The following is a 13,529-nucleotide window of genomic DNA, read 5'->3' on the forward strand; positions in this document are numbered from 1 at the left end:
AGAGCAAATAAATCAACTCCAGCAATAGAGACCCCATCTCGAGTAAGTAAATGAATAATTAAAGCCTACCACACTAACTTGTTCCTATGGGCAGTTACCTGGGATCCCAGAGATGCCTCTGTGGATAAGAGAGGCTTCTACTCTTGCAAATGACCTGACTTTGGCTCCAAGCATCCATGTCAGGGGGCTCATAAGCTCCTGTAACTCCAGCTCCAGGGCAGCCGACGCCCCTTCTGGTCTCTGCAGATACTGCACTCAACATGTATAAATAGATCCGCACATATATACACACATAATCTAAATTTAAAAATTTTAATTGTCCTTGGGCATTAAGAGAAAAAGGACTCAAAGCAGGTAACCTTGATTCCTGGGATCCACATGGTACAGGAAAGAACAGACACCCATAAGTTGTCCTCTGGTCTCCACTGTAGCACATACTCTAAATACACAATGACTAAATACATGTAATTTAAAATAAACTACAAAACATACCCTAAAAACAAACAAAACGGCAGAGGTCTGGAAAGATGGCTCAGGGTTAGGAGTGCTTGATGCTTTTAGAAAGAACCTGAGTTTGGGTCCTAGCACCTAGGCTGGGCAGCTCATACCAATGTGTAACTCCAATGATTTGGCGCCCTCTTCTGGCCTCCTGTTGCATCTGCAGGTGGGCACGTGCCCCCGCATACATAAAAATCAAATCAATCTTCAAGAAAACCCGGTAGGCAGATATGTATTTATGTGTATCTTAACTTTCAAAATCTAAGGATATAAGGTATATTTTGTTTTTTCAATTAAAGATACATTTATTTTATATATGTGAGTACACTGTCGCTGTCTTCAGACACACCAGAAGATGGATCAGATCCCATTACAGATGGTTGTGAGCCACTGTGTGGTTACTGAGATTTGAACTCAGGACCTCTGGAAGAACAGTTAGTGCTCTTAACCACTGAGCCATCTCTCCAGCCCTGGGAAGCTCATTCTTTTTTAAAAAGATTTATTTATTTACTTAATATAAGTATACTGTACTATAGCTGTCTTCAGACACTCCAGAAGAGGGCATCAGATCTCATTACAGATGGTTGTGAGCCACCGTGTGGTTGTTGGGAATTGAACTCAGGACCTCTGGAAGAGCAGTCAGTGCTCTTAACCACTGAGCCATCTCTCCAGCCCTGAGAAGTTCATTCTTAACAGGATTTCAAAGCACATGTAGTGTGTGTGTGTGTGTGTGTGTGTGTGTGTGTGTGTGTGTGTGTGTGTGCGCGCGCGCGTGTGCCCAGGCAGGCTAGTGTGAAGACCAGAGGATGACGTCAGGATGTCTTTCTTCACTCACTCTCCACCTTGTTTTGTGAGACAGGGTTTCTCAGTATCCCTGAAGCTCACCAGCTAGACTGGCTGACCTACAAACCCCATGTCCTTGCCAGAGCCTCCTCTGACTGGGGTTACAGGAGTGTCACCACTCTAGAGATAGTGGGACCTGGGAGAAGGGAGCGGATAAATGAGGCAGACTAAAGTCTAATGCAACCAAAAACATTCTCCTGTTCTTGGAGTATTCTCACAAGCACTCAGAATTCTCCTCACACAGCTCCGTTCCCGGACCATGTTCTGACACAGGTGCACACCACCAGGACTAGTTTTATTTATATGGGTTTGGGGATGCAAACGCAGGTCCTCGTGTTTGCACAGTAGCCACCCCACCTCCGTGGTAGGTATTAACCTATGGCTTCAGGCATGGTGGACAAGCTCCGTACACTGAGCTCTATCCTCAGCTCTGTACTTCTTTCTTAACCTTGTTTTTAATGTGCACTGGTGTTTTGCCTGCATGTATGACTGTATGAGGGTGTCAGATCTTGGAGTTACAGTTATGAGCTGCCATGCAGGTGTTGGGATTTGAACTTGGGTTCACTGGAAGAACAATCAATGCCCTTAACCACTGAGCCATCTTTCCAGTCCTGTACTAATTCGTTTAATTTCAGAATGCCTGGCTCTCCCCACACTCATGATAGAAAATTGTAGGTTTTTTTTTTAACATTTTCAAATTTTTGAGGACTCATGCACATGGTAGGTGTGTGTGGTCATAAGACAATGTGTGAAAGACAAGTCTTCTCTTTCCACTGAGTGGGTTCCAGAGATCAAACTCGGTTCATCAATCTTTTTTTTTTAAAGATTTATTTTATGTATGTGAGTACATTGTCGCTGTCTTCAGACACACAAGAAGGCATCAGATTTCATCACAGATGGTTGTGAGCCACCATGTGGTTGCTGGGATTTGAACTCAGGGCCTCTGGAAGAGCAGTCAGTGCTCTTAACCACTGAGCCATCTCTGCAGCCCCCTTGGCAGCAGGCATTATCTGCAGAGCCATCTGACAGCCCTGTCTTAGTTTTTAGGGTAAAGAGGCCACAGCACTGAAAAGCCCAGGTCTGCCGACTACTCCACAAGCCAGCATCCGGACTAGAAGGTAAAACAAACCTCATTGCGTTTCCGGGCCTCTGTTGTAAGAGATGATGTGGAGGAGGTCATGAATAGCCCAGGAGAGAGGACCGCTGGGATACTGTTTGTAGCCAGTTGAATCTCTTTATTCCGGTTGGTTAGCCACACCCCGGTGTTCAGGGACTTAGCTGTGGCCCCGAGTTTTTAAAGGCAGACACAAAGTCCTGGCATCTGGCTCACAGCTGCCGGAGGCTTCACAGAAGCAGCAGTAACTCACCAGAAGCTTACAGAAGCTATAGCATCTATAGGTGCTAGGACATCACCACCTCTGGTTCCTAGACTAGAGCTGGGCAATTTTTCATGGATTCTCCAGCAAGAAGAGCAGATTCTAGTTGAATGTGAAATGGCTCAGCAAGAATACAAGATGGAGGGACCTTTGCACTGTCTTGCCCTGTCACATGTAAGCCACACCCTTTCTAGCTCTCAGGAGGTATAATCGCAGGACAACAGTCCATCTCCTCAACACAAGCCTTCTAGGGTTTTCTGTTTCCTCAGAAAAATGGCCCCATCACCACTCTTCCTCCTTTCTAGCTTTGGGACACTCTGCCTGTCTCCTGGGTCCAGCTAGGTTCTACCCTATCTCCCTCCATATCCAGAGTCCAATGCCGATGACCCGGCAATAACGAAGGCCAGAGCCTTAGGTCTTGTCCCCAGGCAGATCTTTAATAATGACAAGAGCAAAGACGGAGCTTCATGGAGACACTAACCCAGGTCTCCTTAACATAGTCCTTCCTGCACCCCACTCCCCCAATTCAGTCTTCCTCTCCACTCTCTTCTCCCCGGCCAGGCATCCCAGAGGCCTGGCCCACGGACTTGTCCCAGTTTCCTGTCATGATATACTCTTTAAAAAATATTTTTATTAATGGGGAAGAGCACAAGACCCTGGCGCACACGTGGAGATCAGAAGACGACAACCTCAGGGAGTCAGCTTCCTCCTGCTGCCTGGCCCAGCGATAGAGGCCAGGTTGCCAGGCTTGTGTGGTGAGCATCTGTCCCTGCTGAACCGTCTAGCTGGCCCTTATGCCCTATGCCTCTGCACATGAGGGTCCTTCCATGGACTTGGCCCTTGTGTAATACATCATCTTTTGAAAGACCTTCTAGAAGATCATTATTCCAGGCCCCCAGAACCATGATTCTTTTTTTTTTTTTCCCGGAGCTGAGGACCGAACCCAGGGCCTTGCGCTCTACCACTGAGCTAAATCCCCAACCCCCAGAACCATGATTCTTTTACATGTCTACTTTCAACTGTTACAACACTTGATATATAAAGTCGGCAGGCTTGGGCTACCTAGCCAAATCCTGTCTCGAGAAAGAAAACCTGAACTGGACTGACTTACTTCTATGTCTTTCTCCATTGGGACAATTACTGGGGGGAGGGAGAGCTCACTAGGGTTAGAGTAACCACTCAGTACTTGTTTGTCCTTGGAAGAAGATGTCTATCACACACTGCTCTGTAGGAGCACCCGGTCCTTGTGCTCACAGCTAAGCTCTGGGAAAGCCAGGAGGGTAAACACAGAGGTTGTCTCTTCGAATCGTATACAATCTATTTTCTCACCAGAAGGCACTGGCATAGTTCATTGGCCTGGTGCTAACTGTGTGACCGGGCCGTACGGATCCCCCAGTCCCTTTCTTGACCTTGCCTGTTCAGAGGTTTATAGCGCTATCCTCCTCCACACCCTTACCACACTTCCTTATCCTCAGCCTGTTTTCTCGTTATCCATAAAACCTTCCATTCTTGTGGAAGGGCTCGCCTGTACTTCACTTTGTACATCGCTTTGAGCTTTGTTGTGCTCATGGGATTGAAATTTATCACCCGGAATCTTTCTTCTTTCTTTCCCTTTTTTTTTTTTCTCTTAAAGATGCCTAAAATAAATTCAGGGTCAGACTCGAAGTTTGAACCGAGTCTGATCATTACTCTGCTGGCCTTGATGGCAGCAAAGATCCCTCCCATCTGCCCCATCCCCGACCCCTGCACTGCTCCAACCGTTTCCGGCTCTCTGCTCCTAGTGGTTAGGCTCTCAGGCCAAGCGGGGGTGAGCAGAGGCAGGTGCACCTCAGGGCTTCTCATTGTCCTCCTACCTACTCCCCAGGATGGCTGGAAAATTACACTATGTTCTCTGGGAAGCTAGGCTCCGATGACTCTGTCAGGAAGTTTCTAGCTTTAGCCTAATGCTATTACTCACACCTAATGTGAGAACTGAGTAGCTTCTAAAGAGGAATGTTTACAATACACACACTGCTCCAGGCTGAATTCTCCTTCATACCATTTAAGGATTTGTGTGCTCTGGAGCCCAGTAAGTTTTCTGCCGTTGCCTGCAGAGGAGGGAAAGCGAGCTCCATTGAAAGCCGAGCTATGGCAAGCATAGGGCCAGGTGCTGGGGTGGGTGAGTGGGAGCTGAGGAACCTTTCCCCTCGGGGCATTATTTAGGGGGGTGGTTGACTATCCCAACTCAGAGTTAGCATTGGATAGCTCTCGAAATGCAGACTGCGGTACTGGACCTCTGTTCACCGTCAACTTTCAGCCACTTGATGACTATTTACTGAGGACCTTCCACAGACCAGAAAGTGTGCTCCAACTGGGCATAGAATGGTAAACTGGGCCAGACAGGATGCATGGCCCTAGTGGGGCTAATGGGGTAGACTTGTAAAATTAAAGTACATAATTATAAAACATAGGTCATAAAAATTATGCATGTGATGATGAATTATAACTCCCTACTGCTCCCAAAGAAGAACAGGATTATGAGATGGCAATGTGGCTTTGTTTCTTGTTTTGAGGCAGCGTCTCACCACGTAGCCCTGGCTGGCCTGGCACTTGCTATGTAGACCAGGCTGGCCTACAACTTACAGAGATCCTCCTGCTGCTGCCTCTGGACTGCTGCAACAGTTTGTTTTGACCTAGTTACAGAGATCAAGGTGAGAAGGAAGAGAAGGAGTTAACTGGTTGAAGGGGAGAAGAAACGCCACCCAGACAGAGGACAACAAGGTTGGAAAGGCGCTCCTTGGACGCTGCCCAGGCCCATTGCCACTAGTCACACAGGGAAACAAAGTCCTTAAGTTTGGCTAGCGTGACTGAAGAAGGTAAAATTTCTTTTAAAATTAAAAACAAACATGTGGTAAAATTTAAGATATTTGTTTAATCATGTTTTGGACAAACCCAGTTAAATGCAATAATACTCAAGTTAATTTTATCTGTTTTGAATTGACCTTTAAAAGCACAGGGCTGGGTATGGTAGCCCTAGCCTTTAATCTGAGCTCTCTGGAGACAGAGGCAGGAGGGTCTTTTTAAGTTGGAGACCAGCCAGAACTACATGGTGAGCCCCAGTCTCAAATCTCAAACAAATGAAGCAAAACAAAAGAGTAGGGGTCTGAAGCCAGGCTGGGTGTGTGTCTGTAATTCCAGCACTGAGAGGCTGAGGCAGGAGGATGAGATAGGAGTATCCAGTGAGACCTTATCTCAAAATATGAAAGGTGCTTCAAGGATATCACCGGAATCAGCGTGCACAAGGCTCTGCATTCAACATCCAAAAACTGCTAGAATGATCGCAATTTACAAACGTGCTCTGCTTTGTGTTTCTGTAGTGATTGCTACACCAGATATGGTGGGTTTTGATGTGGAATTCTCTCTTCGAATGCTGTGTGACGAAGGTGGAGGAAAACTGTTTGGAGGCATAGAACGCTCATCCCTGTCATTTATGGCTGGGATGACCTCGTGCACCCACTAGGCAGATAGGAAACGCCTTCTGAATGGCCCATTTCTTCATTTACCGAACTGAGCTACAATACCGGCCCTTAGAACTGACTCTCCAGTTTCTCTGCCCCTTGTTCACTAGGCGACCTTCCCTGAACCTCAGTTTCCCTTGCTTGTGGGAGTGTGGAGGAGGCAGGCCTGGCAGGAGCCAGTTTGCTATTGGCAGGGAGTCGTCGTGCTTGTCTTACCTGAAAGCTTCGGCAGAATCCCAAAGCCTCAGGGCGAGTTCCGCCACCCGCCCCTCGGGCGACCCGACCAAGCTCCGGATGGCCGCCGGCATCCGCGACCCCAAACCGCCGGGAAGGGGCGCGGTTTGCTTTGTGGCCGGGGCGGGGGAGTCGCAGGTCGGGCCATTTTGCTACTATGAGTCCAGCCAGGGTTACCACGTACTCCTTTAACACAACAAAGCAGCTCTCAGCCTGCCTTGTTGCCAGTGTACACGGTTACTATGGCGACAGCGGCGACCCGGGGACCAGACCAACACGTTTAGGGGGCACGCCTCTCCCGGCCTATGCCACAAGGCTTTGTGTGTATCTCCAGAAGACGTGCTCGAGGCTTTCCTCTATTCATGAACCCGAGGGAGACTCAGGGGACCTCGCTGCTTCTCGGAGGCTCGTCTCGGAGGTGGTTTTCCCTCTGTCCTCAGTGGTAGAAACCAGAGAAGCCGCGCGTGCGCACGATGGGGAGCCGGGTGCCAGCCAATCGCGGTCGCGGCAGTTGACGCGGCCTGGGCGGATCCTTGCAGAACCCTGAGGGCTAGCTCTGGACTCTGGCTTTGCACACAGGTACATCTGGGAGCAGCGTGCGGATACCCGTATCAGTCGTGGTGGGTGGGATGCCTGGGTACCCCTGGAGAGGATAGCGGGCAGGCCCGGTGGTGGCGTGCTCCCCTGGTGCATCTTGCGACGGTGACTCGGAGATGGTGTTTTGACCCATCCTTTGAAGGTCTTCTAACCGGTACTGAACTCTTAGGTGCTGTGGCCCGTGAGCCTGCAGACGCGAGACTGGCTGGCTCTTAACTTTTTCGAGACACGTTCCCTTTGAGAATCCAGTGAAAACCAAAGATGCTTCCTTTAATTTTTTTTGTCAGAAGGAAGATAATGTGTTTTATAGCCCGATGCAAACTAAAGCTTCGCACAATAAGTGCAGTTTCCTGAAAAGGGAGACAAGTCGATCTACTTCCCAGGGTCGTGCTGAGCATCTGATGTCCCAGTAATTTGTAAACATGAAAGCACTCTTAACCTGCGAGCTTGGTGCTGTTCTTTGTGATTATAAGGGACTCAAGGGATGGAGGGATGGCTCTGAGACACAGAGAACCGGTTGTTGTTGCAGAGAATCCGAATTCGATCCCCAACTCACAAACGCCAGTAATTCTAGTTCCAGGAATCCGCAGACACAAGGCACGACGCTCGGAGGGTGAGCAACAGTGTTGGTTGGAAACCAGGTACAAGCCCTTAACTTTCTTGGCCCTGGGTCCTCTATGAGAGAGCTTCACTAAAGAATCCTAGGATCTCAGCAGAATCGCCTATCCAGCCATCCAGAGGTCTTGCAGCTGCTGATATGGGAGCATCTTTCTGGGCACTAATATGTCCTGTGCCTTGAAGGGTGTGTGTGTGTTTAAAGAGTCTGTGAGGGGGCCTGGGGGAAAGGCTCAGTGAATGTGGGTACTTACTGCTCAAGCATGAGGACCTGGATTCAAGTCCCCCAACGTCTCGGTCAAAAGCTTGCTAAGGACTCTGACACGTGCAATTCTAGGACTGCTGGCGGCAGAGACAGGTCTGCTGGTACTTGCTGGTCACCAGTGTAGCTCCAGGTTCAGTGAGATACCCCGTCCAAAGGGAATCCAAGAGGACACCCGATGTCCCCGTCCAGACCCTGCATCTTACACACATACGTATTCATAAAGCACACGCATACCCCCGCACATATGCACGCATACAGCACAGAAGCACACACGTTGAAAAAACAAAACCTGCCATGAAGCCTTGTGGTTTTATGACTTCTCTTTACTTGTTTTACTTAAAAGCTGGCCTCTTTCCCGAGCCTACGTGATGTTACGGATTTTATGAGGGGGGTTTTGTGCTGTGATTAAAACTAGTGTGCTGAGTGTCATTGTCAGCGCCATCCTGGGCTGGCTCTCTCCTTAAGACCTCACCAAGTCAGGTGACTTGACACACGGACTGAGTTATAAGTACCACTCTCGATCCGGGAGTGAAATCCGAGTATCGCTTCATGGCTTTAGAATGACGTCTATGCAGAAGTTAGCGTTCCTGGTGCTGCTCTTACTGTCTGACAGGAATAGTAGAAATATCCTCCCGTGCGCCACACGATGCCAACGGGTGACAGAGTTGCCTGAGGTTAGCATCACTGTGAAGCCACTCGAACTTTGGTTCCAATGCCTGTTCCCACTGAAGACCTTGGCTGTCCAAATGTCACCAATCAAATGGGGTGAATAGGAGGGGCGCGTCGAGGAGTAGTTGAGTTAAATGAGATTATGCAAAGACCTTAGCACACACTTCCTGGTACACAGGAAGCACCCAGCACATGGGTGCTCCTACCTGTTAGGACTTCAAGTCTTCTTTTTTTTTTTTTTCCGGAGCTGGGGACCAAACCCAGGGCCTTGTGCTTGCTAGGCAAGCGTTCTACCACTGAGCCAAATCCCCAGCCCCGACTTCAAGTCTTCTTTTACTGTTCTGTCTAAAGGGATGACTGTTCCCAGAAGGTATTGCCAGGATTGGTAATCCTCAAGGGGTAAGATGTTCTCATGGTAAGAGAACAATGAAGTGAGGTCCCTTTTTTTTTTTCTGACTTTAGGAGAAAGAAGTGCCAGTGTCTCCTCATTGAGTCAGGGATGCCTCTCTTTGGGAGCATATTCAGCCCGAAGAAGACTCCTCCTCGGAAGTCGGCCTCTCTCTCTAACCTGCACTCTGTGAGTGGAGACTTGGGGTGGCATGAGTGGTCTCTCGGTAGAGAGGCAACACTGCGGGAGGGCATCCTCGGAGTTTATATTATTAGTCAAGTTTGAATTCCTGCATGGGAACTACTGTCGGTGTTTATTCAAGAGCTATGACAGCCAGCCTCATTGTGAAATGGTCCCATGTGATATTGTCCAATCTGACTTACATTTTAGTTCCAGAACTTGTTCAAATAATTAACTCCAGTCATGTTTAAAGATCAAATTCAAGCTGCGTATCGTGGCACACCTTTACTCTCAGCGATCAAGAGGCTAGCCTGGTCTACTCAAGTTCCGAGGCATCCAGGGTACAAAGAGAGACTCTGTCTCCAAAAATAAATAAAATAAAATAAAATAATCAGTTCAGGGCCTTGAGAGATGGCTTAGCCATTAAGGGTCCTTGTTTGCTCTTGCAGAGAATCTGGGCTGGGTTCCCAGTTCCCAATGATGGCTCACAACCCTCTGTAGCTATTGTTCCAGGGGATCCACCACCCTCTTCTGGCCTCTTCTGGTATTGCATTTACAAAGTTCACAGACATACGGGATGGCAAAGCACTCATACACATAAAATAAAAATAAATCTGCTGTTGCTTTGAGAACAGAGTCGCTGTGTAGTCCTGGCTGTCCTGGAGCTCTCTATGTAGAACAAGATGGCTTCAAACGCACAGAGATCTGCCTGCTTCTGCCCCGGAAGTGTTGGGATTAATGGTGTGCACCCCACAATCTGCCCACGGCCCAAATCAAGTTTATTTTGGAGAGTCACAGAAAATATTGACTTGCCATTGTTAGTGACATTTGAAAGGATAACAGTTCCAAAGGAAGGGTTCCAAAACCATTTGGGGCTATGATAGCACTGGAACAAAGTTAACTTTCCAAATGCAACATGGAGCCCACCTGAACACATGGCCCACACTTAGAAAATACATAATAAAGCCATCCCTAGCTCTGAGACGCCCCTGCCATCCCCGGTGCAGATCCACACAGGTCCACACACACAACCCTATCAGCATCTGTGACCACAAACTGGGATCTCAACCCCACCACATTCCTGCCCTTAAATCTGGGTGCTATTGCTGGATCTTTCATACCAAGAGATGACAGACCCTAGTTCCCTTGTCCCTTTCCCACGTGACATTTGCACAGACTAGCCAGTTCTTTACAAGTCTGTCTGAGTTAGGAAGCAAGGATTGCCCAGCTCCGAAGACTCTGAGTCCATTGCCCCTAGTCCCCAGTTAACATCATGGTGGCAGCCCTACTAAGGCCAGGGCTAAACAGTCTGGGATCCTAGTTTTCCATGCACTGGGCTGCCAACCTCCTTCCTGACACTGGTGACACAGATGCACCTGGTGCTCTCAATGGGACACTTGTCCTAAAGACTTGCTAATAAAACTACTGTCTGAGCGTGACTCAAAGCTCACCCTCCCTGCAGTTTTGCAGGATATCACAGGCAAGTGCTGGGATAGGGAAACACAAAACATGGTGTACAGAGTCCTTTTAAGATTTATTTATTTATTTATTTATTTATTAAATATATATATACAGTGGTTTGCCTACCTGTATGTCTGCAGGCCAGAAGAGGGCACCAGATTCCATTACAGATGGTTTTGAGCCACCATGTGGTTGCTGGATATGAACTCAGGACCTCTGGAAGCTGCCAGTGCTCTTAACCTCTGAGCCATTACTCTATCTTCCGGGGGCCTTAATAGCATCCTGTTGTACAGGACAGTGGCTCAGGTTGAGAAAGACACATAAAGTACCTTATGGCCTTATCCTCTGTGCGCCTTTTGCTTCAACCACCCAACCTTACAAGAGCCTCCTTTATGTTGCTCTGCCTGCCCAGAGCCATCTTCCCTATTCATCGATTTCACAGCAGCTAATTGATAACTCTGTATATCAACCAGACTCTTGGGTGCTGAGTAAGGAAAAGAGAAGCACCTGGCGTGGTGTGCAGGCCTACAGTTCCAGCTACATGGGAGGCTGAGACGGTATTACACAGTCAAGGCCTGCCTGGGCACCACAAGTCTCCCTCAGAATTTGTAGCATTTTTAAAAAAGGAGTTCCCGGGCAGTGAGGAATTGACTCTGTGGAGAGATGTGAGGACCTAAGTCTAATTCCCAGAACCAACATTTCTCGTTGTGATGTCCTCTCTTGTTCCACGGCTTCCTGTGCCACCATGGTGTCTTACCACAGTTAGATCGGTCAACGCGAGAACTGGAGCTGGGTCTTGACTATGGAACTCCTACCATGAACCTGGCGGGGCAAAGCCTGAAGTTTGAAAATGGCCAGTGGGTGGCAGGTGAGTGGCCCTTCCTGATGTTTTGTCCGTCAGGGTGGCAGGAGGAGAGCCCTTTCACTCCTGTCTTGTGTCCTCTAGACTCAGTGATTAGTGGGGGTGTGGACCGGAGGGAAACTCAGCGCCTGCGCAAACGAAACCAGCAGTTGGAAGAAGAGAACAATCTCCTGCGGCTGAAGGTGGACATCCTGCTGGACATGGTGAGAACGGGGTCGGAAGTGACGCCCGGCTTCCCCCAACTGATTTCCCCAGGGCCTACCTGCCAGCTCCTGCCACTGGGTATCCACACAAATACAAAAGCCAACCTTGCCACCAAAGCCTGGGCAGGGATGTAGTGCAGTACCCACAGTCCCTGGGCCTGTGGTAAGGGGATCCTTTAGTCCAGGCAGTGTCTGATATCCACACAGGAGAAGAGGTCTAGACAGCGGAGAGAGTTTCTCTGACCACACCCCCGATAGTGGCAGGAGTGGAGACTAGATGAAGGCCTCCCAGGTGGTGGGGGTGTCTGCTCCGGTTTGGAGGCTTCCCGCCTGTGCAGACCTGTGCAGGGGACAAACCAAATTAATGTCAGTCTCTTGTGTGTGCTGGGCCTGGCGGTGTGTGTGCAGGGGATGACAGACGTGAGGGAGCGGATGGGAAGCTTCTTTGCTCCACTGGCTAACTAGTCTGCGACTTCATCACTCCAGAAGATAACTGGCATCAGAGTAGCATCTTGCTCTTGGAACTAATACTAGCCGTAAACATGCTCTGGGAGCAGAGTCCACCCGCCCTCTGTCTTCATGTTCAGTGTCTGCCCCCTTCTATAAAGCCTAGTCCAAGATGCTAATGAGAAAGGAACATTAATTTTAGAGCATCCATCCCTTTTTTATGGCACTGTTCGCTAAGTGCCATTGTACGAGCTATACAGTGCCAAGTGATTTATAGTCTCTGAACTGCAGCGTACCCAGTGTCTGTCATTTCTGTCCTTCACACATGGTGTGCTGTGCAGTTGTGTAGATATGCTAGAGGTGTGAGGAGGAGGAACTCTGGCTACCGAGGCTTTCCTGTTGAAGAGGCAGCTGGGTGAGGAGCGGCAGCTTTTCTTGGTGCACAGTAGCAGGGCATGTCTGCAGCGTGGCCTGGATGTACTTTCTCTGTAACAGTCTGATGCTCTTCCTTCCAGCTTTCAGAAACCACTGCTGAGTCCCACTTAAAGGACAAGGAACTGGATGAACTGAAGATTACCAACCGCAGGAGGAAGTGAAGAACCTGGGAACATTCGCTAGATTAGAAAGAGCCACTGGCCAGGAGAGGAGGATGTGGCAGAGCCCTTTGATTTTTAGTCAGATCAGTAGACTTGCCCTGGGAGAGAGCACTAACAGGCCCTGGCTCCCTTGGACAGGGGATAGGGAGGAGACATGGGATGGAAGAACCCAACGGGCCAGGGCCAGGGCCATAGCCAAGGAGGCATCCCAGATACACCCAGGGCGTCAATCTAAAGCATACCCCAGGGAGGTCTAGAATAGGAGCCTTTGGTGGCTTGTCAGTAGGTGACCATATCTAACTATCCATGTCTCAGAATCACCGTGTTCAGACAGCTGGCTGCTTACCTCTTGACCCTGGTGCCCAGGGTTTGGCGCTCCTTCCAGAGAGCACCTCATGTGAGGGTGTACAGGAAGTGGCTCTGGGTTGTCTGCACCCCAGCCCCCAAACCCCCAGCCATAATCTCTCTGCCTTTAAAGAGCCCATATCCCCAAGTTCACGGCCTCTTCTGGCATCAGCTTCCCAGCAGCAAGCTCCAACCTTCCACAGCACATTGTAATTTACTCTATTTTTATTAAACGGTGTTCAATAAACGCTGTGTAGCAAAAATAGATCAACAACAACTAAAAAAAGTGTAGTTTCCTCCGGAAGTAATCAGAGCCTGGGTTCTAAGTTTGTGTGGCTCCACCAAAAGACAGGATTTTTAGAATTGGGAAAACGGCACCCTGAAGGGGGAACCACCCTGGAAGAGAAATAATGACTTCGTATTCAAATTCCTCTGCTTTCCTGTGTTCTCGAG

General features: G+C 48.9%; 2 protein-coding genes and 1 long non-coding RNA gene across 13 annotated transcripts in view; 1 reads left to right on the forward strand and 2 right to left on the reverse strand.

Moving 5' to 3' along the window:
* Positions 1 to 6,570, reverse strand: part of Fam227a (family with sequence similarity 227, member A) — a 42,148-nt gene extending 35,578 nt beyond the window's left edge. For 5 of the 6 annotated variants that reach the window (XR_005486589.2, XR_010052960.1, XR_005486591.2 and 2 more), the window contains exon 1: positions 6,431 to 6,570. The gene's annotated coding sequence lies outside the window, so the exon portion shown is untranslated. The remainder of the gene's footprint in view (positions 1 to 6,430) is intronic. The other variant, NM_001130581.3, reaches the window with a different exon arrangement.
* Positions 6,571 to 6,891: 321 nt separating this feature from the next.
* Cby1 (chibby 1, beta catenin antagonist) lies at positions 6,892 to 13,503 on the forward strand. 6 transcript variants are annotated; one of them, XM_039078427.2, is made up of 6 exons: positions 6,892 to 7,027; positions 7,575 to 7,847; positions 9,057 to 9,171; positions 11,386 to 11,491; positions 11,570 to 11,688; positions 12,651 to 13,503. In XM_039078427.2, the coding sequence occupies exons 3-6, from the start codon at positions 9,094 to 9,096 to the stop codon at positions 12,729 to 12,731; spliced, it is 384 nt and encodes a 127-aa protein (XP_038934355.1). In that variant the 5' UTR covers positions 6,892 to 7,027; positions 7,575 to 7,847; positions 9,057 to 9,093; the 3' UTR covers positions 12,732 to 13,503. The 6 variants fall into 6 exon arrangements, with proteins under 6 accessions (XP_038934355.1, XP_006242029.1, XP_063119067.1 ...); XM_006241967.5 differs by having other exon boundaries at positions 7,575 to 7,686; XM_063262997.1 differs by having other exon boundaries at positions 7,575 to 7,658.
* Positions 10,688 to 12,656, reverse strand: LOC134479938 (uncharacterized). The gene is made up of 2 exons (XR_010053885.1): positions 12,432 to 12,656; positions 10,688 to 12,028 (listed from the first exon to the last, which is right to left on the reverse strand). It is a non-coding gene; the product is annotated as an uncharacterized LOC134479938 (long non-coding RNA).
* Positions 13,504 to 13,529: the final 26 nt, after the last annotated feature.

This window comes from Rattus norvegicus, chromosome 7, assembly GCF_036323735.1.
Source record: "Rattus norvegicus strain BN/NHsdMcwi chromosome 7, GRCr8, whole genome shotgun sequence".
NCBI lineage: Eukaryota > Metazoa > Chordata > Mammalia > Rodentia > Muridae > Rattus > Rattus norvegicus.